The 26,584-nt window shown below is 42.8% G+C and overlaps 1 protein-coding gene across 1 annotated transcript in view; it reads left to right on the top strand.

Moving 5' to 3' along the window:
• Positions 1–25,755, top strand: part of ARHGAP35 (Rho GTPase activating protein 35) — a 63,133-nt gene extending 37,378 nt beyond the window's left edge. Inside the window, exons 3-6 of the mRNA XM_024219183.3 lie at positions 16,301–16,378; positions 19,839–19,970; positions 24,201–24,306; positions 24,952–25,755. Of these exons, the coding sequence (XP_024074951.2) occupies positions 16,301–16,378; positions 19,839–19,970; positions 24,201–24,306; positions 24,952–25,312 (677 nt within the window). The 3' untranslated portion in view covers positions 25,313–25,755. The remainder of the gene's footprint in view (positions 1–16,300; positions 16,379–19,838; positions 19,971–24,200; positions 24,307–24,951) is intronic.
• The last annotated feature ends 829 nt before the right edge of the window (positions 25,756–26,584 follow it).

The raw sequence follows: 26,584 nt of genomic DNA, 5'->3' as shown, positions 1-26,584 counted from the left end.
GAACATAGCCAGTGCATTTCTGGCCCTTTCCTGATTCACTAGGAGACATGCAGAAAATAAAGCCGCAAGCAAATTGTGACTTTTAACTGCCACGTTAACGCTTGTAATTGGCAGTGTTTTAGGCTGAAAATCACCACAACAAAGTGGATTGAGCAATTAGTCGTCCTGTAAAGTGACAAAACACTTATTCTGTTCAGTGAGAGAAAAAATCGGTTATTTGAGGATTGGCGAATTAAAATTGGCTTTCTTGTTATCCATGCCTTGTTAGGAAAATAGGAATTGCCAAATTGGATCAGACCCATTGTCTAGTCCAGTGTCCTGTCTCTGACAGTGCTTACCCCACGTTCCGAAAATAGTGCAAGAAGCCACACAGTAGGCAGGTAGTGGGTAATCTGCACCCCATTAAGGTCCCATCCTAATCCTTAATTGTCAAATTGGTTTAATCTCTGAAGCATGAGATTTTATATCCCTTCCAATACTTCTTGTTACCATTAACTATGGATATTCTTGTTACCCATATAAGTGTTCAATTCACCTTTTGATCTTGCTAATTCTTGGCCTTAGCGATGCCCTTTGGCAATGAGTTCCACAGCCTAATCATGCATTGTTTTTAATATTAATTATGCATTTTTTTGTTTGTTTTTCATCAAAAAGGTTAGCAGTGATTGGGCAACTAATATAGTGAACATCGGTGTCAGTGGCATGAGATCTGAGGCTAAAATAGGGAAAGAATGAGTTAAGAATTATGTAGGTCTCGCCTACACTAGAAAACTAGGTCAACCCAGCTACGTTGCTCAGGGGTTTGAAAAATCCACAACTCTGGGTGACATAGTTAAGCTGACCTAAATCCCCTTATAGACAATGGCAGTTCAATGGACGAATTCTTCTTTCGACCTAGCTATCCCCTCTTAGGGATGTGGATTACCTCTGCTGATGGAAGAACTACCTGGCGTAGGTAGTGTCTACACCGAGGCTACGTCTACACTACCCTCTATGTTGGCAAAATTTATGTTGCTTGGGGGGTATTCCACCCCCCTGAAGTTACACCGACATAAGCGCTAGTGTGCCCAGTGCTATGTTGGCGGCAGAGCTTCTCCCACCGACATAGCTTATGCTGCTCACGGGGGTGGTTTTTTATGCTGCTGGGAGAGCTCTCTCCCATCCGCATAGTGTCTTCACCACACGTGCTGCAGCGGTGCCACTGCAGGACTGTAAGTCTAGACATGCCCTGAATGTTACAGTGGTGCAGCTGTGCCGCTGAAGCGTTGTAAGCAAAGACAAGCCCTTAGACAAATTAGATGTCTTCAAGTTGGCACCTTAGAATACTTAAGGAATTGGCTGAAGAGATCTTTGAGGCATTAGTGATTATCTTTGAGAACTCATGGAGGACTCCGTTTGGGGGTGGGGCAGAGGCGTGGACACATTCTATTACTGGTAATGGGGGTGTGAGGGGAAAAGTTTGAGGACCATTGAACTAACCTAATATCCTTCTTTGACAGGGTAACAAGCCTTGTGGATGGGGGGAAGCAGCAGCAAGTAGAGGCTACAATTGAGATTGGAACCCCATAATATATATTAGTACATTGCCAGGCACAGTGGGATCCAACCTGGTACTTGTCTTTAGATGTACTCACAATGTAAATAACAATTGTGGCAGTAATTGTACATATACATAGTAAGAGATGATCCATCATTAGTAATCTTTATCCTTCCTTAATGCATACAAAGGAAAAGGTAGTTTGGGGTATTGGCAAGTTTAAAAAATTGATGCAGCCGTATCTTGTATTGTGCCAAAGATGACCAGGATTTTCAGACAGTATTTCACACTGTCAGCATTGGTAACTTTTTAAGAAACCATTTTCTGAAATTTTCCTGTAATTGCCAAAACCTTATAAACATAAAATGGCTGTCAGGTTTTGGAATAATAGAACTGAATTTGGAATCATAGAGCTGTGACCTGGTAAGAAGGTAACAGAAACCAAAAGACCAAACTGTGCACTAAGACAGGCAGATGATTTTATACATCTGTCTTCAAATTTCAGGATTGCATAATCCAGTTCGTTCTCTTAAAACAGGACCAAATTAATCCTTTGTGTAACTCCATTTATTTTAGTGGAGTTACAGCAGGAATGAATTTAGTCTATAGTCTCTGTTCACAGCAATGTCCTTTCTATGAGTGTACAAAATTCTGGGATGAATAACAGAAGAAATGGTAGGGTTCACAGTTGTGTTGTCACTAGCCAGCAGGGCCGTAGCAACAAAGAACGTGGCCCCCTCCGAACATATGTCCGGGCAGGGCCCCTTACAATGCAGAAACTGGAATGCGGTATTTATTTTGCCACTTTTAGGGGCCCCCTTCCTTGCGGGGCCCCCTCCAGTCGGAGGGTACGGAGGGTGCTCGCTACGCCTCTGCTAGCCAGATTATACGTTTTAATACAATGACCATGTCTTGGCAACATTGTACCGCCTATGATTGCTCAGTCTGTGCTAGAATTCAGCAGAAACTTATTAACGGAATCCTAAAGTACTTTCACACTCTTCCAAGAGAGTGCTACTTAGAGAGAATACAGTAACTTTCATGCCATAGTCTCAATTTTTTTGCTACACTTAATCTAATTTTTAGTGGTCACCATTGTAGAGATCAAAGTTTATTAGAAGGAGGCCTATTTTTTAAATTTAGAAGAAAATGGTCTTGTGGTAAAGCCACTTGATTGGGACTTGGCAGACCTATGTTCAGTATGAAACTCTACCAGACTTCCTGTGTAATCTGAAGAAAATCACTTAATCTCTCTGGGGTCAGTTCCCAATTTGTAAAATGGGGATAATAGCTCCTTTGTTTGTAAGCTCTTGGGGGCAGGGACTGCCTCGTACTTTGTCTGTACAGCACTCATCACAACAAGCCCTTGGTCTCAGTTGGGGCCTCTAAATTAATACCATAATACAAATAAATAAAATTTAGGATAGTTCCACTCTGGCAGTTAGTTTGCCTTTTAATAGATAAAATGTATAAGTGATTGAACTAGCAAAACGTATAAACTGTTGTTGCATTATTTCTAATGGTGGTGAAAAAAGGGGTATTAAAATACATCGTTCCTTTCAGTATTCTGCATTTTAATGAGCTTATTAGTGTTGGTACCGCTTTTGAAAAAATAGTGAAATATAATTTGGGATAAAACATGGGATTAAGCTGAGTTGAAAAACTTCAGTAATGTTGACATAACGTAGCATTTTTTCTGTGGTTTTAAGGTATGGTTTAAATGATACTTTGAGATATGCTCAGGTGTAATTAAGAAAAAATCAAATTAGCTTTAATATAATATTAGGAAAGATTCCTAACAGTGAGATCTAATAATTTGTGGAATGTTCTCCCATGAGATATGATCGAGGAAACCTCACTTTAGACAGGAGCAATCCTGCTTTGGTCTCAGAGCATTGCACTGTATGCAACTATGAAATCCTTGATGTGATAAGCCAGTTTCTATGGAGACCAGTATTTGGAATGGATCAGAGGGTCTCAAACTGTAGTCTGCGGATCACCAGTGGTCCACAAGCTCTATTCAGGTGGTCCGCGGATAGTTCCCTCTAAGGTGCGCGCCTGGGCGGCCGCAAACAAGAGAATGAAGAGTCACCCACCTAATTAGTGGAGCTGCGCAGGCGTGGCTCCACTAATTAGGTGCCTGGACCCTGGAGAAGACGCACATGTAAGGCGAGGTGGTGGCCTTGGGGTGAGTGGGAGGGGGCAGTGGGGTGAGAAGAGGAGGTGGGGGGAATTTGAGACGTGCAGGGCTGCGGCAGCCAGAGAAAGAGGCGACTTTCCCCAGCTCCAGGGCTGCGGCTGCCGGGGAGAGACCCCCTCTCCTTCCCAGCCTCAGCTCTGTGGCTGCTGTGGTGGGGGAGAGACCCCTCTCCTTCCCAGCCCTGAACTGGGCTTTGTTCAGAGTTACCGCCTCCATTCCTGTTCTACTGTAAACACTAAAAACACCTCAAGGTTCTTGTTAATGAAATCGAGGAGTACGGTGGCACCTTAAAGATGAACAGATTTATTTGGGCATAAGCTTTCGTGGATAAAAAACCCACTTCTTCAGATACCCCCTGATACTTGTTAATGAAATGTTGTTAATGTGTTAAACTTTGGTTCATTAATGCCACTGATTGTGTCTGGATGACAACATTGCAGAGGTGAACCTCCTTGAAACAGGAAGGGTCTTGCAGCGTACACTTGCATCTCTAGTGATTTGTTGTGGAGACAGAATAGCAGTCAGCCCTCTCTTTCAGAGGGTGAATATAGTGTTGTAGAGAAAGGGAGAAGAGTACTGATGAAGAAAGAAAATCTTCATGGGCATTCTAACAAGTTCACACTTTAGGATTCAGAGTGTCTCACATACTTGGCAGACTGTTTACTCCCAGCTGCTTTTACACTTCATCACTCAGGGCTTGTCTTCATTTGAAACGCAATGGTGGTGCAGCTGCATCACTATAGCACTTCAGTGTAGACACTACCTATCATGGATAGTGCATGAACTACCCATCCCCCTGCCGGAGCCCAGAGCCCCCCCACCACGGCCACCAGCCCCAGGCTAGTGCCCCGGAGTGCCGGGAGGGCGGGTGGTGCGGCCCCAGCCTTCCCAATCCTGGAGCGCTGGGAGGCCAAGTGGCGCGGCCCCAGCCTGAGCTGGGGCCACTACGCAGGAGGAGCCGCAGAGGAGTCCTGGTGGTGGAGCGCGGGCAGGGCCATGCCTGGCTGTTTTGGGAGGCACAGCCTCCCCTAGCCTATGATACCCGCCGCCTATGCTACCTGTATGCCAACGGGAGGGGTTCTTCTGTTGGCATAGATAATCCACTTCCCCTGCAGGTGGTAGCTATTCTTCTGTCGACCTTCCGCTGTCTACCCAGGGATTGGGTTGGCTTAACGATATCGCTCAGGGGTGTGGATTTTTCACACCCCAGAGCAATGTAGCTGGGTCAGCCTAACCTTTTGGTGTAGGACTTGTTCTCTTTTATTATTTTGATATCTGTATCTGTTGTTTCAAATACTTTAATTCTTGAATCAACAGACCCATAACAAATGGTGTTGAAGTAGTAGAGACTATAGTCCAAGAGAAATGTTCTATACCAGGGAAAAGTGCAAAGCAGAAATACTCAGGACATCATGGTTTACCTAGGGCATACTTATGGCTTATCTATACTTGGAAGCTTACCAAAATAGCTATTCTCGAATGTTTACTCCAGAAGAACGATTTCAGTAAATTTTGTAAGTGTAGACAAGTTTGGTGCTATAGAAACGGATGCTGAGATAGAAAGAGATTTGGTAATGTAGGTATTTTAAAGATGTCTGAAGATGTGCATTTCCGTACTAACTGCCGAGATCACTGAAACGGTTTCTGGTTTAGATCAGGACATGCGTTCAGAAACTCCCCAGCATTTATTATCTGTAATGGGAGGCACAGAAAGAACCAACCAGATGTCAAATCCATATGATGCCACAGACATGGTGTGATGTTTGCACCTCTCCTTTTCCTAACCTAGGGATTTATGACACAGCTGGCTGTGTACACAATGCCTTTTCTAATTTATAGAGTGACAGCATCTGGTCGCCTGGCTGGCAGTCATCAAGATTGTCATAACAGACTGAGTAGATATCGCAAGTCCATGTTTCAGTGAAAGAAGGCGGCGTATTGCCAGAAGTTGACACACTTACTCTTTAGAGAGATCTTTGCTGCCAAAGAGAAATACCCAGTAAAATGCAGGGCCAGAGTCTCCTGGGCTGTCTGACACCTTTCTCTAGTGCTAGGTCCACTCAGAATTTAAAGGAGAAATATGGATTGTGTGCAGAATTTCTGCCTGTGTAAAGGGTGAGGGGTGAAAATCCTTTAAATAAGGACACTGGCAAACTTATTTGATGCAGCCAGTTATGAAGCACCAACTAATGTAAATAAAAATGACAAAAGATAATGGATGGCGAGGAGAATAAATCTGGCCTGCTCTGGATGACTCTTTGGAGGATGATTTAATACCAGAGTAGAATATTTTTCTTGTCAGCTCCTAATATTCTATATTTAAAACCACTTTGTTAATAAAAGTTTAGATTGGGATAAGTCATGTTAGTGTCTACTTGTAAACTTAAGAATGTGTCCTACATTATATTTTTTGTTTTGTTTGTTGTGGCTTATATATTGAATGTGTGTAAATATGGACAGATAGTCATAACGGTTTAAAAAAGAAACCACAGATTTTCACGGAAAATAGTGGAGTTAAAATTGAGAAAGTATGAATACCTTACGGGAAAAATATAAGTATTCCCTTTGTTCTTCTCTTAGGCATCCAATTCAAACCAGGTGTAACTCCATTGGTTCTCATGACCTCTTACCCAAGGACTGAATTTAGCCTGTATTTCTAAAACTCTGGTCTTTTCTAGAGAGTTTCATCTGTACTGTATCAAGTTTATTCCTTGTTCTGTTTGTCTTGTGGGTGAGACCCATTTTTCTTTGAGTATTGTATTTTGCTTAGTTACTTCAGGAGACATAGTCAACACACAATCTAGACAGTTTCAGCAAACTAGTTTCAGGTGGTCCACCATGTTCTGAACCCTGTACCAATTTTATTTTATGGTTTTGTAATCACATTTCCTTTTTTTTTTTAACTCCCTGGTTGTTGTGTAATGGACCCATACAAACATGGGAAACAGTGGAAGTGACTGTTCAAATTGCTATCAAATACATTAAGTATATTTAAAATCATAGAACAATATGTTCTTTTAGAAATGAGATGAATGCGTGTGTGAAATTTGTATGAATGCTATTAGTTTGTGGGCTTAAAATCATGGAAGTTTTATTTTTTTAAAGCAGATTATAAAAATATTTTTAAAACTAAAAGGAAATATTGCTTTCACACTTTATATCGTGGAGATTTTGAATGTGAGTTTATAATTTAAAGAGCAGCTCTGTGTAAGCCCCAAACTTCTCTCTCAGCAACTGAAGTTGGTACAATAAAAGATATTACCTCACTGACCTTGTCTCTCTAATATCCTGGGACTGACATGACTAGGACAACACAGCTTATGAAAAAAACAACAACCCATTGCTAATGCACAGAACTAGATATCTGCAAATAGCTAGATCTTAATTCAGGTGACTTGCATTTTCAGTATAAGTCTTTTAATATTTTATAAAACCAAAATTTCAGAAAAGAAACTAATGTAGAATATGGTGGTGAAATAACATTACAGGTTTGGATCTAATCGCAAAAACAAGGAAATCCCTTGAGACACAAGCTTTAGTGTTTATGGTGATTACAACTTGCCTGGCAGGAAAGAATGAGGTGTGTGATATTCCTCAAGTGATTGCCTGTATGGATTCCACTCTTGGTGTGCATGAGCCTAAGACTGGATTATTTTGGCCAGCAGTGTCTGTGCCAGTGCCCTTGATGACCTCATGCCCCACCACCCGAGGACATAAACTAGGGAGAAAGTCCTTGTTTCCTTTTTATCACTCTTGAAAGAATCCCTGCAGTGTCTGCCTGCTTCTCTGCAAACTGTGCTAGTGTTGGTTATTGGTATTGTTAATTAGTTAGTCTTAGTCTTTCTGCCCTTTGGCACAAAAAATCTTTAGTCAGTTTATAGTCTAAGCTCCCTGACGCCCACTATAGGGGCTCGAGCAATGCAAAAGTGAAATCCCTGGAGTTCAAACCCCGCACCTCAAATGAAACTGCAATCATGCTTAATGTCAGGCGCTCCAGGTGCCTCTTTTTGTTCAGAAATATGACCTCTCCTAAGCAATGTTCTGTATGTCACTCCTTTTCTAAGTGGACTCAAAGCTAGAGGTTCATCTAAAATTGTTCCTCATGGAGCGCTTTTTGCTCTATCACAGGAACAAGAGAAATTTAAAATGACTACCGAGGGACAGATAATAGCCCACATTTCCCTACATACGGCACTGGATGCATCGTACACAGCGGTGTGTACTATGGCCACATCTGTGGAAGAACATCCTCCTAGCTTCAGTCCTCTGGGATTCCCAGGGAAGTCCAAACCACAACTGAGGACCTTCCCATTAAGGCTAATGAACTTAATTCCAAAATAGATCAGGTTCTCCATTTGTTGAAGGTACTTCAAGAAAACTTGGCATTCTTTGGGACTGTGTGATCCAGCCCCAAGAAGAAAGCCACTAAGACCACAGTGTTCCTCTTTCTTTCCACCCCTCTTTGGCTTTTTATTTTTGGGAAGCCTGGACTCTGATCAGTTCAGACCAGTGTGTCTTGGAAATTGTCAACAAGGAGTATTCTCTCCAATTCCAGTCCCTTCCTACTCTCCTTCCTTATCCCCTTTCAGGGATTTCATGAGATACTGTTGAAAGAAATGGACTTCTGTCTATAACTTGGATCTCTAGAGAAGGAGGTGTACTATTAGAGTTCAGGAGCAGCAGGGGGTTTTATACCCATTATTTTCTCATCCCAAAGAAGAAAGGGAGTTGTTGGCATCCCATTCTGGACCTTCAACATCTTGGCAAATTCCATCCATCGTTTCAAGTTCAGGATGGTGACTTTGGTCTCTGTAATTCCTTTGGTAGATCCTCAAGACTGGTTCATGGCTCTTGACCTTCAGCATGCCGTTTTCATATGTCCATTCGTCCAACCCACAGGAAATACTTCAGATTCCTGATAGGAACATCTCACTGCTGGTACAGGATCCTGCCCACTTTGGTCTTTCCACAGCATTGAAGGTATTTCATCATGTGCTTGGCAGTTATGGCAGCTTGTCCAAGGAAGCATGGGAACCAGGTCTGTCCATGTCTCAACTTCTGGCTGATCTGAGGAAGGTCACACCAGCAGCTGACCAACTTGATTCACATGACTGTAAGGCTCTTCGGTGCATTGGGTCTCAAAGTCAACAGTGAAAAATATATTTATTTCAACTCAGAACATAGAGTTTTATAGGAGCTGAGTTAGATTCCGTCAGTGCAAGTTTACCTTACATAAGAGAGGTTCCAAACTATAGCGAACCTCATCAACCAACTTCTGTCTCTCACAGACATCGTAAGAGCATGCCTTAGACTTCTGGACGAAAGGCCGCATGCACCTATGTGAAGCAGTTTGCTAGGCTTCACCTACATTCCTTACAAAGGTGGTTAAAATCAGTGTATCTATCCAGTAGGCACCGCATGGATATATGATGGTCACAGTCCTGCAAGAAGTCATCTCCTTGCTAAACTGGTGGAAATACCCTCTTCAGGTGTGCAAGGGAGTACCCTTCTCTGCAGTTCTTCCAACCAAGACACTGGTGACAGATGCCTCCACTGAGGAATAGGGGGATGTGCTCCTTCAAATGCAGGGGATGTGATCCTTCAGGAAGCTAGTCTGCACGTAAATGTCCTGGATCTCAGAGCCATCCACTTGGTATGCAAAATCATTTCAGCCTTTACTCCAGGGATCCACAATCCAGGTGCTCACAGGCAACACCACAGCTGTGCATTATGTCTACAGGCAGGGAGTAGCCAGGTCACCAGTTCTCTGTCTGGAGGCCATTCAGCTCGGAACTTGATGTATTTATCATGCTGAAGGCACTGCATCTTCCAGGCTTTCAGACTATTTCAGCAGACAATTCCCAGACAACTGTAAGCAGCTGAATAAGGACCCAGTGTTGCAGACCATCTTGGTTGGGCCTGCTCCATCCTTCGAGTGAGGGATGTGAGGATGTCTAGGGCACAGGTTTGTCCCAACAGACTGTTGACTAAAACATCTGATCTTGTGCGAGTGGGGCACACACATACCAAGAGTGGAGTCTGTGTGGACAATGCATGTTGAAGAACCGTAGTTACTGTAAGGTAAGTAATAGTTCTTTTATCTTTATAATGTTTTTACTGCTTTTTGGTGAATTTTAAACCCAGAAATTGTCAACCCCTGAAGCTGCTCTAGCAATCTGTTTCTAACTGCTCACAGGCCCTAGTTGGGTTAGTTCAGTGTCATCGTAGGTCATTCTTTGTAGCTCTGAAAATTACTCAACAGGTGCATTTTGTGTTTTGTTCTCATTTGTTGTTTCGTGCTGCTATATTTTTTCAGAACTAATTTAACTTGATTTTTCTCTCCAAGGCTGGATTAAGGGTTCTAGAGACCCTAAATGTCATGAACCTTGCCCTGATGCTATCCTTCGGATGTAGTATGTGTTTTCCCCCTCAAAAACTGCAGTATATATATAATTGTCCTCTGTGTTTTTTTGCTCCTTTTCATGACTCTACAAACACATCTGTACTAGTGCTTCTTGTGTTGTGCAACTCAGAAAATTGACTTTGCTATCATTTTTCTAGTCACTAACTAATATGCCTAATGCCCCCCCCTCTTTTTTTTTCCTTCGAGTGATGATCCGGAAAAGAAGAGGTTCTGTCACAGGGATAATTTCAGATGTATAGTAAGGCCTAAACATCTGGGAAGCCTTCCCTGATTGAAAAACTAGATTTATTTCTAGTTATCTGGATTATTAAAGGTTTCTTTCATATCTAAATATCCTGCTAAAAAACTTAGATTGTCATGGACTATTATCGCCGTGGATGTCTCAACATTTATGAAGGTCTCCAGTGAGTCATTTGATTCTTGGTAGCTAGTGTATGTGAATCTTACTTTCTGGTTGTAGAAATGTCAGCTGGAAGAATGAAGTGCTTTAGAGAGGCAAGGTATATTTGCATGTTTATCCAAAATTCTTTTCTGAAACAGATTAAGGTTCTACCTTCATTAACTTTCCCCACCACTTGATTCTAAGATTTGGCTCATGTAATAAAGGTTGTTTATTGAGAATGAACAAATCTCTTTGGATAGTCCAACCAGCTTTTTTCTTTAGATTCTAATTCATTAGCTGGGCCTCTGATTAAGGACTATGTTGAAAATAACTGCTGTCTTTCTTTTCTTGTTCTTGCTGATGGGAATGCCACTTAGGCAATGTTAAAGTCCTTTCTACTGGAGGGCTCTCAGCAGCCTGTTTTTGGTTGGTGTAACCACACAAGATATCCCAGGGTAGCCACATTGGGTTCATTATATATCTTTGTCAGATGTTACTGCTGAGAATCTGACAGCAAGAGTGAGAAACCCAGCCGTTCCTACTTCTTAGTATCTTTCAGGATGTTGGTCATTTTGTATTCTCACCTTACTTCCATTATCCGTGAACTTTCTTACAGCTATTGACAAAAACTAATGGGGAGCAAGCATACAAGTGAGATTATACGTGAATTGTGCTGTTGAAAACACTGCAGCACATATCTTTTAATCTTGTCATTCACTGCCCTGACTAGATATTAACCAGTGAAAGTCATGTGTTGACACTGACATGAATTACCAGATGTAACCAGTCGGTGCTGCTGGAGCATACCTTGGGCACTGTTAGGAGCAATAAGGTGGGTCACCCAGAGACTGATCGTTGAGGAGAAGAAGACAAGAGCAGAAGGCAGGTAGCATTAGAAACCTTTGATGAACATAGACCCTGTAATGAGCATGACCCTTATATAAATGATCATGTTGGTTATGGTGCTGTTCTACCTTTTCTGGTGATCTCCCTTTAAAAAGTTTTACCTTTTTATCATAGAAACCCCATGCTGGATTTGTATCCCCATTATTCAGGTACCCATTCATTCTGTGTGTTTCACTTCAAAATGAATGGATTGATCCTCTCCTCATGCACTGGATACATACATATCTTGGGAAATCTATTGCCTTTGTGTGCAGACAGGTTATCTTGATTCTTCACAAAATTCATGTCCGTATGTCTGAGGATAAATCTTACTGCTTTTTTGCACATTTAGGTTCCAGTAAATCTCTCAAATGCAAGCCCTGTCTTACACTGCTGTAGCGCAGCTACTTGGGGGATTTGCATGGATATGGGGCAAAAATTCCCTTCTATGCTGGAGCTCCCAACATTGCCAGAACCGATGGAGCTGGACCCTTGTTAGCAATGGTGTAGACAGGGCTTTGTGTCTTAAAGTCAAGTTACTCCTTTGCAGCTTCTTCCCAGGTTTTATTTCTGTTTATATGAAATTAGTGGTTGATATTAATAGTTCAGTTCAGGTCAAATGATGTGTAGCCTGTCTTGATGCTACAGCTTTGCAATGTCTGTGTGGCTGGTGTAAAACAGGATTTCATAAAATAAACATGGAAGTGGATTGCCGGAAATATTAAGTCAGTTAATAAATACTGATGAGACATGATGGGTGAGGTCATATCTTTTATTGGACCAACTTCTTTTGGTGAGAGAGAAGCTTTTGAGCTTACCCAGAGCTTTTCTTCAGGTCTGGGAAATGTACTCATGCCATATCGAAGTACAGGTGGAACAGATTGTTTAGCATAAGCCATAAATCCAATGTCTCTATTGAGTCCATGTCTTTTAGTATCTAGCAAAGTTATGAATTTAAGCTCCCAGGCTCATCTTTTGCAGGTGTCGTGCAGGTTTCCGTTGAGGCTGAGGACTGATGTCAGCTATAGAGTGATCGCTTTGTCAAAAGTGTTCACCCACAAATGATGTGGTGTTTTTATCTTCTATTAATTTTTTTGTGAGTTAATCAAGAGCGTAGTAGCAGTGGAGGTATGACTACAGGTTTTACATGTGTTGTTTTGGCAAGATCTGGTGCTGCTTTGAGTTGGTGGGTTCTGGTCTCTGGGGCGTTTGCTTCTGATAACGAGCTTGGAGAGTATGGAGGGTTGTTTGAAAACCAGAAGAGTCTTCATCCTCAAAGGAAACCCGCATAATACCTTCAAAAGATGATCCTGTGAGCTTAAATTCATGACTTGGCTAGATACTAAAAATCATGGACTGAATAGAGACACTGGATTTATTGCTTATTACAACAATCTATAACTTAACCTCTCCCCCCCCCCCGCCCCAGCTTTTCCCCTCCTCCTATGGCTGGGAGGTAATGTTCATGGGTCACTTCACCTTGAGTGGTGACTTGAAATATGTTAACTACTTATGCTAACCAATCTGTTCCGCTTTACATTTAGCTATGACAATGAGAGTGACGCTATACTAGAAGCATGGCGTCAGCGGAGCTGCACCGCTGTAGAGCGTCTGGTGAAAACGCTCTGCGCCGACGGGGGAGAGCTCTTGCATCGGCATAATAAATCCACCTCCACGAAAGGCGGTAGTTATGTCGGCATGATAGTGCTATCCGTACTGGTGCTTAGGTCGGTGTGACTCATTCACACCCCTGAATGACACAAATTATTCTTGCATGGTGTCAAGTATCAGGAGGTAGTAGTGTTAGTCTATATCCACAAAAACAACAAGGAGTCCGGTGGCCACTGGACTCCTTGTTGTTTTTCTAAATTATTCTGAAGCAAGTGGGAGTGTAGCGTAGACATGGCCTGAGTATATTTCCCAGACCTGAAGAAAAGCTCCGTGTAAGCTCGAAGCTTCTCTCTCTCCAACAGAAGTTGGTCCAATAAAAGATATTGCCTCACCCACCTTGTCTCTCTAATATCCTGGGACCAACATGGCTACACCAATGCATACATTAAATATTGCTGTTGCTCAGTCATGAAAGGGGATGGTTTGAATTTACAAGTTACGTTTGTTTCAATTTTTCATTATATATGTTGTCAGCATTATGCCTCTCGTTTAAGCTACTGGTAATTAATTTGTCATTTTCTCTTATTAGCGGCTATGGTGGACGGTCATTAAGAGAAGGAATTACTCATCTTACTTTGTGCTGAGTGGTGATGTTCTGTCAGAAAAAATTAATTGGGGAACAATTGTGGAGCCATCTGCAGTCTTCGCAGTCCCATAGTGTTTAATCCCTTTCCATCTACATGTCTGAGCAACGAGTCTTTGGGGAAAAAAGAAAGAAATTGCCAGAATGTCTGTGACTGATGTTCCTTTTGTTTCATGCATTCATTGCTTAGTATCGCTGTAAGGTTCAACAGTACCAGTGTTACTTAAGGCAAGAACGATGCTGGCTTTGTTATGTGTGAGTTTGGTGTGACAGAAATGATTGAGGGCAGATTTGCTAACAGGAGTTAGGGAGAATGCAGACTTTTAATGACCATACTAGGCTTTTAAACAGCTCTTCATATTTTTCACTGCTTTCTTTTTCCAGTTTGCACATCCCTGCGTTGATTTCTCTGTGGCTCTCCCATTTTATATGAAAATGGAACTAGCACTGGGGTCCCTGTCTAGGCTGCCCCTTTCTTGGGAACATGGTGCTGTAGCAGTAATGGTTCACCATGGGCTGGGGCTTGTAACAAAACACGAGAAGCAGAGCACAATAATCTTTGGGGAAAGTGCAACTCCTGGGGAACACTTAATATGAACAGTATTTTATAGCACGGCAAAAGCCAGAAACAAATCTTAAGAACTAGTTACTGTCAATTTAAAGTCATCTTTGGACAGTTTGGGTATGTCCATCAGTAGTGAGTCAAACTGAGGCTATGTCTACACTACCGCGGGCTCGATGCTCCAGTGATCGATGCACCAGGGGTCGATTTAGTGGGTCTAGTGAAGACCCACTAAATTGGCGGCAGAGCGCTCTCCAGTCGACCGTGGTACTCCACCAGGAACAAGAGGAGTAAGGTAAGACTCTCCTGTCGACCCAGCGTGGGGTAGATCCCGTAATAAGTCAACCTAAGCTACATCGACTCCAGCTACGTTATTCACGGTGCTGGAGTTGCGTAACTCAGGTTGATGTGCCCTGGTAGTGTAGACCTAGCCTGAGACAAGTGTGAGCAAGGACCAGAAAGGCAGAGCTTCAGATTAAAGGCAAAGAGATGGAACTCTCTTTTCTTGCTCTGTGTGTGCATTAAACAGGTACTTGCCTTAATAAGCCCCGCTGTCTAATGGCTTGTGTTGAATTTGGGCCGCAGGGAGACAAATGGTGGCAGCTGTTCCTGTTTTTCTTTCCAAGTGCACAGACACTGATTCTTTTGTGTCCAGCCCTGAATTTTATGATCCTCTGGGTTGATCCATTAACCCAGTGTTGTTGTTTTTCTGAGGAGGTGAGTTTCTTTCTGTGAAATGAGACCCTGATACAGACCACTTCTTTAGCAATTAAAAGCTTTTAAACTGTACAGTTGATGACCTGTGTATTGAATAAATCCTTTGCCCTTCAGATTCAAATAGCATTAATGTACTGCGCATCATAAGACAGGTTCTCTGCTTTTATCTCACTGAACGTGGGCTTCTCAGAAAGCATCCATTAAAATGATGGCTAAATTGAGACATTTGTTCTCCCTGCGTATAGATTCACTGCAAGAGTTGCATATCCTTCTAGTTGCACTGCAAGTGATCACCCTCGCCCTCTTGTGTCCAATCGTTTCTGTATATGCTGTGGTTACTGCAACAGAGTTGCATGAGCGGCTGTATGTACAGGCATTTGTCCTTGGGATAGTAATAAGGAAAGGAGCAATGGAGGGGTAGCTTCTTCCTTTAGCCGGATTCCAAATACCCATGGACATCAGGAGTCACTTGCTTTATTTCTTCCATCTGTTGCACAGATGTGTGGAAAACAGAAGCACCTTTTTAAATCTAATTTTATGCCCCAAGAAGTTATTTAGTGAAACAATGTTATTTGTTCAGTATATTCATTTAACAGGTTAACATCCTATAGAAGCTATTTTTGCAGTTGCCACGACGTTTATTTTAGGTAAGAACCAGTATTGTCCTCTGCTTAGAGCAGAGGGGGGAGTCAGAGACCCAGATTCTAAACCTGATTCTGCACTGGCTTGCAGTGTGACCTCTGTGTTTCTTTCCCCATCTATCAAATGGTGACTCAGGCCATGTCTGTGCTACAGTGGCACGGTGACACCACCATAACTATGCCACTATAGCACCGTACTGTAGACATTTCCTACAGCAACAGAAGGATTTTTCTTTCCCCTGTTGCTGTAGGTAATCTACCTCTCCGGCACCTACACTGCGGGTTAGGTCGGCTTAGCTGCATGCTCAGGGGTGTGAACTTCTCACATCCCTGAGTGCTGTAACTATGTTGACCCAACTTTTAAGTGTAGACTAGACCTAATTATATTTCTCTCTCAGTATATGCTTAACTACTGTTTGTTTATAAAGTACCCTGAAATCCTCTGAGGAAAACTGGTAGAGAAGCACAAGTCTTTTTTTTCCCTCTGGGTATTTTTGCAAAGCATATTGCTTGTTCTAAGGATTAAAAGTTGTGCACCACTTTCCAGTTCTTGTGACATGGTAGGCTTTGCACTGATTCATTTTTTTTTCTCCTTGTAGGCAGAGAATTCGGTTCCACCCAGATAACACTTCCACAAAGTTGCACCCTTCTGATTCCAGTCCTTGCACTGACTTCTTGTGTCCTTGTTGTTTCACTAGGGTTGAATACTGAAGGAATCTATCGTGTGAGTGGAAACAAGTCTGAAATGGAGAGTCTGCAGAGACAGTTTGATCAAGGTAATGTCTGTTCCTATTGGGCAAAGGGGTTAGGATGTGACAGTAGTATAGGAAATAATTTTTTTAATTTACTTAGGATCATCTAGTCTAGTCCAGATCAAAGTGATTTGTTTTTGTGCAATCTGTTTTGATTCCAGGTGCGGGCCTCTGTAATCACCTTTTAAACTATTACTGGTATTCAGACTGAAAGCTGAGAAGTCTGAATGTGACCATGAGATTAATTGAGATTAGTTGTAGTGGGCACAGCTTTCTTTAATATTTGTTCATTGACTGATTGAGAATTTGCTCTAATTTCTCAAATCTGACCAATCAGATTGTGCTAATGAGCCAAATTATCAGCCAGTACTGCTGTAAGGGTGGTTGGGCTGTGTTGGGACTCTGTTCTTTGCAAAATATTTAGGCTATGTCTTCTCTGTTGAAATAATCAGGATCCTATGTGTGCTGTGCTTCCCCAGCTGTAGAATTTGCAACACAGTCCACCCCTTAAAGCAGACTTGTGCTCTAGAATAAAAGAGATGGTGGTACTCGAGACTACAAGGGCTAGAGATGGTGTCCCTAACCCCTGTTTGCCAGAAGCGACAGATCACTTGATGATCACCTGTTCTGTTCATTCCCTCTGTTCATTCCCTCTGAAGCACCTGGCATTGGCCACTATCGGAAGACCTTTGTTCTGACCCAGTATGGCCATTCTTATGTTTTATTTCATTTTTTAAAAAGATGTTTCTAGACCTTGTGGATGTGAAAATAACTTTAAAAATGTGAAACAAGTGTGAATCAATGCAAGGTTTTATTTTCTGGCTTTGCAAACTGGCCTTGTCTAGTCTGCAGGTAAAAGGTGTATTTTAAATTGTGTCTGCTAACATGATTTGAAATACCATTTTGTACCCAGTGTAGAAATAGTTTTAATGCTGTTAACACCCTAGAGTTAATTAGGTACCAGCTGACATGGTTTTAAAGGTATTAAACTATATCTAGGCTATGTGGTAAGTGATCTCAAACTCTAATAATTAATTTAGTTTTAAAAACACTTTTTCATAGAGTACAATCTGGAACTGGAATAACCAATCTGTTTTAATTCACACCTTCATTTATTTTGACTTGAGTCTGTGGGTGCATACTTCTTTTGGATTTATCAAAATAGAACATTTTTAATCTGAAATAAATGGGTCCACATGCAGATTTGCACCAAAATAGATGAGGGTGTGAGTTCAAAGAGATTGATATTTTGATTCCAGGTTGTGTAAACAAATTTATAATCTAGACAAGACCTCAGAGGTGTGAGCTGCTCCATTATCTTAATGGGGTTAACTCTGAAACACAAAACAAAATAATTTTAAACTACAGTTTCACTGCTTGAGGCTGATAATTTTAGTAGAAACATCCAGCTGTTGTATTTAGTTCACAATCCCAAACTGTGTCCCATGTCTTCCCAGATTCCAGAAGCCCCACCTGTTGTTTACCCAACTCCCATCGGTCCCAGACACCTATTGCCATCCAGTTTTGTATTGTCAATGCACAAATTTTCAGCACATTCAACACTTAAATTTATTTTATGTTGTATCAACAGTTGATAATCAAAACAAATACCATGGTGACTAGCATACTGATTGTTTGTGTTCATATTTAACTAAATGTCCATGTTTAAATTTAGATGGGGGTGCCAGAGTACCGCACAGACATTAGGTCCTTGAAAATAATCATATTTAATCATGGTGTTGTGCACTTTAGACCGTGTAAAGTAACCTGTTATAAGGCTTCTAGATTCCTAGGCTAAAGCATGATTCTTTAAAGGATTCACACAACTTAAGAACTGGGCAGGTTAGAAAATGAGTTAAATTAGTTTAAGGTACCCTGAGCCTCTTGCCAGTTTTTGTTCTGTTACAATTTTCCCCCCCCCCCCCTTTTTTTTTTTCCCCCTCTCTCTTCTGTTGCTATGTGGAAAATCCACTGATAGTGGGAAACTAACTGCAGGGGAAACAGTGAAACTGAATAGAAGCAATGTGCTGTCAAATGCGCCAAGTAAGCAAAGTGAAAACACAATGAGAAATATCTTTTCTCTAATCTTTCAATTACAGTAATCATAGGTATTACTTGGAACAATTGTAGGGGAAAGGATGTCAGTAATATGAGTTTTAAGTTCGCTATGTCCCTTCAAACAGAGCAAGTCTTTTCTGATGACACAAGTGAGGTGAAAACGTGTTATAACATGTTTGGGTGACAACCAAATTTAACTGCAGCTATTTTTGTAGCATGGGCAGAACTGATATTCGTGACCTTGCAATTCCTGCCTTGGTTTTTAAATTCCTGGCATCACAATATGTACCATAACGCTTGCAAATAGGATTTTCTGGCTCTGGGACATCAAAAGCTTGTACGTTTGGCAGTTTTTGTGTGTCTTTGTTGCTCCTGGCCTCTGTAGACCATCTTATCTGACACTTTCCCTTTGCCCTTATCTAAGTCTCTCCCTTTCCTTCCACACTGTTCTGTGAGTGGTTCAGTTGTTTGTAATTAATGTATTCACATGAGGTTTTGCCACTTTGTGTAGGAGTTCTTGTTTGACATGTTCCTTCAATAAAGTGTTTAAGAGATTTATTTAGTGCAGATAAATGAAACTACTAATTCCCGTGTACCAGTGTTTAAACTTCCAGTGTTTTTGTAACTCCTAATGTTTTGTTCTTCCAGGGCCCTCACTGACCATTGGGATTTTGATTATTTCCTGGTCTGAAAAAGCAAATTTAGGACTTTAAACATGATAAAGTGACTTAAAACTGAATAAATGTAGCTCTAGTCATATGAAAAGTTTAGGGATTCAAACTAGCTTTACGATGATGTCTACTATAGGGTGACATGATAGAGCAAAACTCTTATAATATCATTTTACGTGATTTTTAACATTTTAAAGGTGCCTACAGACATTAACTGCAATGATGCCACATTTGAGTTTCTTCATCAGTAGCTGCTTTGGGGGAGGGATCTGTAAGAAGATAGATAAATTAGCAGAAAAGTATTTACAAACTGCAGGTGGCTTTGAAAAATAGGACAAGGCAGGAATATTAGTAATCTCATTAGCCAGATCCAAAAGGTTCATGGCAGGCAGTATTACCTACTGGGTAGGGTAAGAATGGAAGTCAGGACTCCTTTATCCCTTTTCTGGACCTGTCAAATTAACTGCCCTCTCAGAGCTTCTGTTTAGCAATCAGTCAAATGGGCGTCATCTTACAGGATTGGAGTTTCGCACAAGACCGAGGGATGGTTACTCTGTGTTCTGTGCAAGACGTGTTTTTTAGCTGTTTGTCACATAGAGAAAGTGCTGAATGTAGAGGGCCTAAGTCTCATTTGTAGCCCGCCAAGTGATTTCTATCTCTTCCCTGTCAGGATCTCATGCGTGTCATTTGCTTCACTGCAGCAGCTGCATGTCTTGTGTTTGGTGAGTTTTAACTGTTAAATGCTTTCATTGTAGATCACAATCTAGACCTGGCAGAGAAGGACTTTACAGTGAATACTGTGGCTGGTGCCATGAAAAGCTTCTTCTCAGAACTACCCGATCCTCTGGTACCGTACAATATGCAGATTGAACTGGTGGAGGCCCACAGTGAGTATGCACAAGGCAATGGGTGACACCATTGTTTCAGAGCATAAAGAATCCAAATTCTTCTGTCCATCTGGCATTATAGGAAACTGCTTTCTCCTGTCTGAAATACATCAACATAGTGGCAGAGCACGTTGTGCTGGCAGTGCCTTGGCTTTAATTGCAAATTTCCTAGCTTTAATTGACTTAGTCCGTATTGTGTGTTGTCATCATGACAACAGTAATAACTGTCTCCGCTTGTAGAGCTTAGAGCAAGAACTGAGCTGAGACATTTGTGGTGCTTTCCTAATCATACCGTTCTATCCTCTGCCTATAACATCACGTTCTTTAGGACGTGGATTGCGAGACACAAATGCAGGACTTGGGTGCGTCTGGAAATTTGCTTGTTCCAATATATTGCCCTGGGATGCAATGGGTCCTGAAGTCAGCGTTGTTTGGGCAGGTATAAATCCAAAATTGCAGCCAGTTTCCTTGCACCTCAGTGGGGTGAATCCTTAATCTCTCGGTTTGGAGTTTAGCCCTTGCACAAGTTTTTCCTTCCCTTTATTTCTTTTTCTAGCTGCTCGGCGGGGGCATTGACCCACTGCTTTCACATGCCAAAAAGGCAGCTGCTACCTCTTAGGGCTGAGCAAGGCTTTCAGTCTAGCTGCTCGGTCAGTACGTGATCTCTATCAGCAGCCAAGCCCTGATCTAGCCAAAGTAGTCTTCTCACAGCAGAACCTAGGCTGCCACAATGAATACATTATAGTGAGTGGTATCTCCTTATGTGCCCGGCCTGCCACCCAACCCAGTGACTCTATATCTAGTTGCCCTGTATGAGCTGGGTCCGATGATACGCACTCCTACAGGATGGTTCTTGACAGTCAGTTGGGTCTCTGGAGCATGCTGCTGTTTGCCACAAATAGAGGGAGACCGTGTAATACACAGCACTGCCTGTTAATGTCTCAGTGTTCCATAGAAGGCTTTTCTTCCTGGATCAGCTGGAGTTTATAAATGCTTTCAATGCTGAACTTGGGTGGGCTGAAAGTTTCCGAGAATGGGTTAATGTCAGGGAAGAGAACTCCATCGCCAGTGGTTTGAGGGCATCTAATGTTAGCAGTAGACATCATGCTGAGGAAAGGATTAAAGACCCAGTGAGTCTGTCCCCACACACACACAGTAGTTGCTTCCTTCAGTACACTTCTTTTCCTCCTCCCCTATCCTTAAGATAAAGTTGTGTGGGGCTAACGTGACCAGTGCCCTTAGAGAAAGAGCCTTTGGATTAATGCATATTAATTAGGCTAGGAAAGCCATGGATTCAGCTGGAAAAATGGCTCTCTTGGCAGTTATGTTTAGGGGTTCACAGCCTGCTGGAAGCAAATAGGTTTGTTAGTGATAGCCTTGCCATGGTGCCATCTAGAGGTGGAAAAGATAAAGGCATGCTAAAAATTCCATTGTGTGAGAAAATTGCTGACACAGCATCTTTTGTTTGCATTTCTTTTTTTTGACTTAAGAAATCTTGGCAAGAAAAATCAAGTAATTCTAGTGCAGCAGCCTTTCTAAAACACGCATATCATCCCAGTTGATTCTGCTGTGAAGACAGCACGTTAAAACAGTGAGAGCCTGGTGTGGATTTAATTTCCCTTTTCATTAAGTGTCCTTGTTGCTACTGCCCTTTCGCGGATATTCACAGCATCTTTAAGTGTGGTAGAGGCACAGCCCTGCGCATTTTAACTTGTGGAACATCTACCCAAGGGCTAAGCGGAGCAATGAAATGAGGCCTGCAAGACAAACCTACACATGCAAGCAGGAATTTAGATGTACAATTCAATGGCGGGGGAAATGCAAATAAAATATTAAGGCTGAGAATTTAAATGAATAACACAGATTCTCGTTAACTCAGTTCCCTTCTGCATATTTCATATTTATTTTAATTACAATCTCCATATCCAGGCACCTGACAGTATTAATGGATTATCCTGATAGTTCCCGGGAAGGGTAGAGGACTTTTGTTACCTGGTACTGCTGAATCACTTTTAACAGCAGTGGGATACTTTTGTTCCAAAACCTCAGTACACAGACAGCCACCGCTGGAATGGTAAATACATAACCAGAACAATGTTTGACATGCCTCTTTGGCTTCAAGGAAGGCGCCAGGTACATCCAAAAGTTACCCTGGGCTTGATGGGGGAGTCCAGGGAACACCATTGTCAGTTCAGTGTAGTGGAAGATCATATTTTCCTTCCATTTAATTCTTTCTGAAAGAGACTTTTTTAGCGAAGGCCGATGGTTTGGAGAGACGTCTCCAAATCACCAAGAGTTTGTGTACATGCAGAGTAGCACTGGTTTTACAGGTGTGATTCTAAAGCAATTTCATTAAACTGGTGCAAAAGGTGTGGACATGTTTATTTCAGTTTAAGCCTCTCTTCACCAACCTTTGCTCCCGAGGACCAGTTCTTTCCCTCTGCCAGCCTAATGCTCAGCTACTGCCCATTCTGGTTTCATTGGTTTTCAACCAACCTGCTTTCCAATAGTGGTTCCCAGTCCCACAAAGGTTGGCTGGGTTGAAATCATATGCTAGAGATCAGGGACAGTTACGGGCAATGAGGAGCACAACTTGCTTCTCTCTAGAGTCCTGCCTGTCTCCTTGCTGCAGGGACTAGTACTAGTGCCCCTAACCCTCCCTTAAAGCCAGCCAGTTCCTAGGTAAGCTATCCATCTGGGAACTAACCAGGTTCAAAGAGTTAGGCCACATCATCTGGCTCATTGTTAGGTGCCTCTGCTCTTCAGCACCAGAGCAGGATCTTCTGAAACAGGTGGAAAAGACTGATGATTTGTAGCAGCAATGGGTTATTGCTCATATCTGAAACATCAGGTTGATTGTAGAGGATGAGGTTATACCTAGAGTGGGATAAATGTGGGTCATCTTCCTGTAAATCCTCTCTTCCCCTTGATTGGGTTGTATAATGGCGAGGGGTGTATAAGGGGAGGAAGACTCATAGATTCTAAGACTGGAAGGGATCTTGAGAGGTCATCGAGTCCAGTCCCCTGCTCTCATGGCAGGACCAAATAATGTCTAGACCATCTCTGATAGACATTTATCTAACCTACTCTTAAATATCTCCAGAGATGGAGATTCCACAACCTCCCTAGGCAATTTATGCCAGTGAATTTATTCTCCTTTATTCTGGAGAGCTGCATGTACTTTATGGATGATAGAATATGGTGGAGGTACCAATCTCCGCCCTGTCCTTGAAGGAGAGAGAGAGCGCTGGAGACCTGTTGTTCAGGATGCTCAGGAGCAGGATAGGGAAGTATATAGTACCAATGCTGCTTCATAATTTTCCCTCCCCACCTCAGAATGAGGGCCTAGAGCCAGTAGGGTACAAGGCCAGATCTTGATACCTTCAAAAGATGGAGTTCGTTGCCTTGTTGTCAGCCTCCAGGCTTATTCCAACTTGCAGCACCCTCCCCTCCCTACTGGCCTCTCTGGGCATGTCTAAGTTAGACACACAGAGCAGCCTTCTGTATCAAACTATGGTCTGATGTGCAGGAGGAGACTTACTCAGATGTAACAAGGAATTCTCTTCTTATGTGTGCTGGATATCAAAAATACCAGCCTGGTGCTCCAGCTTTCATCCCTCTTCATCCAGTGTTGGGATGCCAGTCTTATCTGATTGTGCCCAGTGTTTGTCTTTGATAATGCTTTACTCGAAGGTACATACGCAGCTCTATTGGACTGCTTTTCTAGGCCATGTACTGGATGGAAAAGGAAGATACGAGTGTGGTAATTATGTTCCCCAAAGGCAATATAGCAGTACACCAAGGATGATGTGTTCTTTGTAGGGAAGACTTATTAATTGAGCTATGAATCTGCTCACTCACTGTTGCACCCTGGAGGTCATGCAACCAAGTAGGATGTAGCACTTCTCCGTATGCGGCGATTTGTGCGTTTAAAGGGTGAATCTATCCTACACCACCTGTGGCACAACAGTTAAGTGCATGTGGCTTTAGGGTTAGCTGCTGATGGTAAACTTTTGGATTGAACAGTAGGATGACACTTGTCTGAACAGATTCCCTGAGGTGCTTGGCTCCTCTTTGGAGAAGACCCAGTGGGATTCACATCCATATGTTTGAGCAGGCTCTCTTTGCTGCTGGCGGCCTTTGAGTTGTATTTAATCAGCTCATCAAAGGCTCATGAGCATTTCACTTCCTCAGAAATTTCTGATTCTCATCGTTTTTTTCTTTTGACAGAAATTAATGACCGAGAGCAGAAGCTACATGCGCTCAAAGAGGTGCTGAAGAAATTTCCCAAGGAGAACTATGAGGTCTTCAAATATGTCATCTTTCATTTGAACAAGTATGTACAAGATCTCTTACTTCTGTCTGACCATGGATGGCGGTTGGATACATAGACTGTCCCCTTTATTCCATGAACAGCTTCTTAACATAAGCTGTGTACAAAGCATTGGAACAATATTAAGCTAATTTTGACTTATTTAGCAGCTGTAATAGAGTAGGGAAGCAGCCTGGAGTGAATTTGTTCCTTGGCAGTTGTCCCAATTAGGCGGGCATGTCATTTATCGGGGGCTAATTAAGTTCCATAAACGTTGCTACATCAGAATTAGCAGAATTCTATGGGGAAAACCTACATTAGACCCACATCTCTCCAACTCCATTAGTTTCTGCTTAGGATGTCACTTGCTTCTGGAGGTGTAAGGTCACTTCTGGTGCTGCAGAGTTTAGAAGTCAGCAGGGAGCCTGCATTCATCGTTCTGCACGGCCCGTGGGAGGGAAGCGGAAGAGCTCTCCCAGAAGGCACATGATAGCTTGGGTGTGGTTTTGAGCATGGTTTCCTAGTCCACCGGAATTTGGATAATGCTGTCAAGGGGACGAGTTGGATGCCAACTGATTACTCCCTGTACCCTTCACGTCCTAGATATGTGAGCGTTCTTCCTGTTGTGAACAGACTGTGCTCACGGCCTCTCTCTGTTGTCTGTTGCAGGGTCAGTCACAACAACAGAGTGAATCTGATGACGAGCGAGAACCTCTCCATCTGCTTCTGGCCCACCTTGATGAGACCTGACTTCAGCACTATGGACGCTCTCACTGCAACTCGCACCTATCAGACAATCATTGAACTCTTCATCCAGCAGTGCCCCTTCTTTTTCTACAATCGACCAATTATCGAGCCCCCCAGTGCTACACCCAGTTCTCCGTCAGCGATTCCTGCCAGCACACCTGTCTTATCCAGCACACCTGTGATGACTCAGCCGTCCCCACCACAGACTCCTCCTCCATCACCACAGTCTCCTCTCCAGCCTCTTCTCCCACCCCAGCTTCAAGCGGAGCAGCACACACTGTGAACTGGTGTGGGAGAAAGGAGGTTTGGTCTTTTCTCACACAGCGTGGAGATTGGAAAGAAAACCCAGGGTTCTGTTGTCCCCCTCTCTCTACCATCCTGTTGCAAGCTACAGCTGTGTTGGCAGTCTGAGAAAGCAGGAACAAGTTGGGGCATTGGGTGCACATTTTGAGCGTTCCAGACTGGTGCCTGGGACTGGGTTGAAGAGGACATTGGACCTTTCTCTTGTTTGTGGGGGTTGGGGGGGGGCACTTTTGAGTACTGAATCTGTTCAAGTGTGATTGGTTCTGATCCAAGCCAACCTACGTTCATGACAACACTACCGAGTTCAATCTAGGGCTCTGAGATCTATTGCTTCTGTCCACTTGGCTGCTTGTACAGAACATGTCCTTTGACTGGCTCTTCGCAGCACCCTCAGCCTGTGCATGGGAAAGATCCTGCCAGAGCCGCAGAAACACCCAAACACGTTCCGCAGGATATGGTTGAGGCTCATCAAACACTAAAAAAAAAAAAAAAAAGACACTAATCATGGGGACCATAACTCAGAGCAATCTCACTGCTAGCAGATCAGCGTAGCTACTCCGAAAGCTGCATCGCCACAGGTCTGGACCCGGTATCTCTCTAACAAGTACCGCTTTGTGTGTGCACAAAGCTAGAATGTAACTTTCTCTGACTTAACTGATGACCAGGGTGGGAAGTGAGAGGAATCTCCCTTCAGAACAAAGGAACACTGGAAAACTAACATGTTCCCACCATCCACTGGTTTTAATCAAGAGATGAGAGACGTGGCACAGACGATGGCCCCTTTTCCTTGGAAGCAGAACTACTGTGCAGCAGGTTCCTTAGGAGAGTTCAGGCTTGTTGGGCTGCCCTTGATTTGGCTTAGCCTTGCCTTTTCCGTGACAAATCACTACATCTCTCTCACCCTGGTAGAATTTGGCATTAGCACTTACAGGACGAGAGGTTTGGAAACACAGTAGATGTTTACTATCAGACAAGCTGGATTTTGATTCCTTTAAAACGCTATTGTTACTGAAACACTTCTGTTAAACTGTGTATGGGGAGGGTGGTGGGCAGGTGGTGGGACTAGAACACTTTTTTCTTTTGTCGGTGGAAAGGTTTTTCAGTCCAGCACTTATTGTGCAATGAGGTTGTGAGGGAAGCGTGTGTCTGCAGTGTGTCACAGGGCTCTGAAGGCACGGACAGTATTGCAGCTTACTTGTCCATGGCAGGGACTGCGGTAGTAAGGGTAGTAGCCCTCAATTGGGTGGCTGCT

Source organism: Terrapene carolina, unplaced genomic scaffold (assembly GCF_002925995.2).
Source record: "Terrapene carolina triunguis isolate 2854851 unplaced genomic scaffold, T_m_triunguis-2.0 Scaffold517, whole genome shotgun sequence".
NCBI classification, from domain to species: domain Eukaryota; kingdom Metazoa; phylum Chordata; order Testudines; family Emydidae; genus Terrapene; species Terrapene triunguis.
This window is presented reverse-complemented; position numbering and strand designations above follow the sequence as displayed.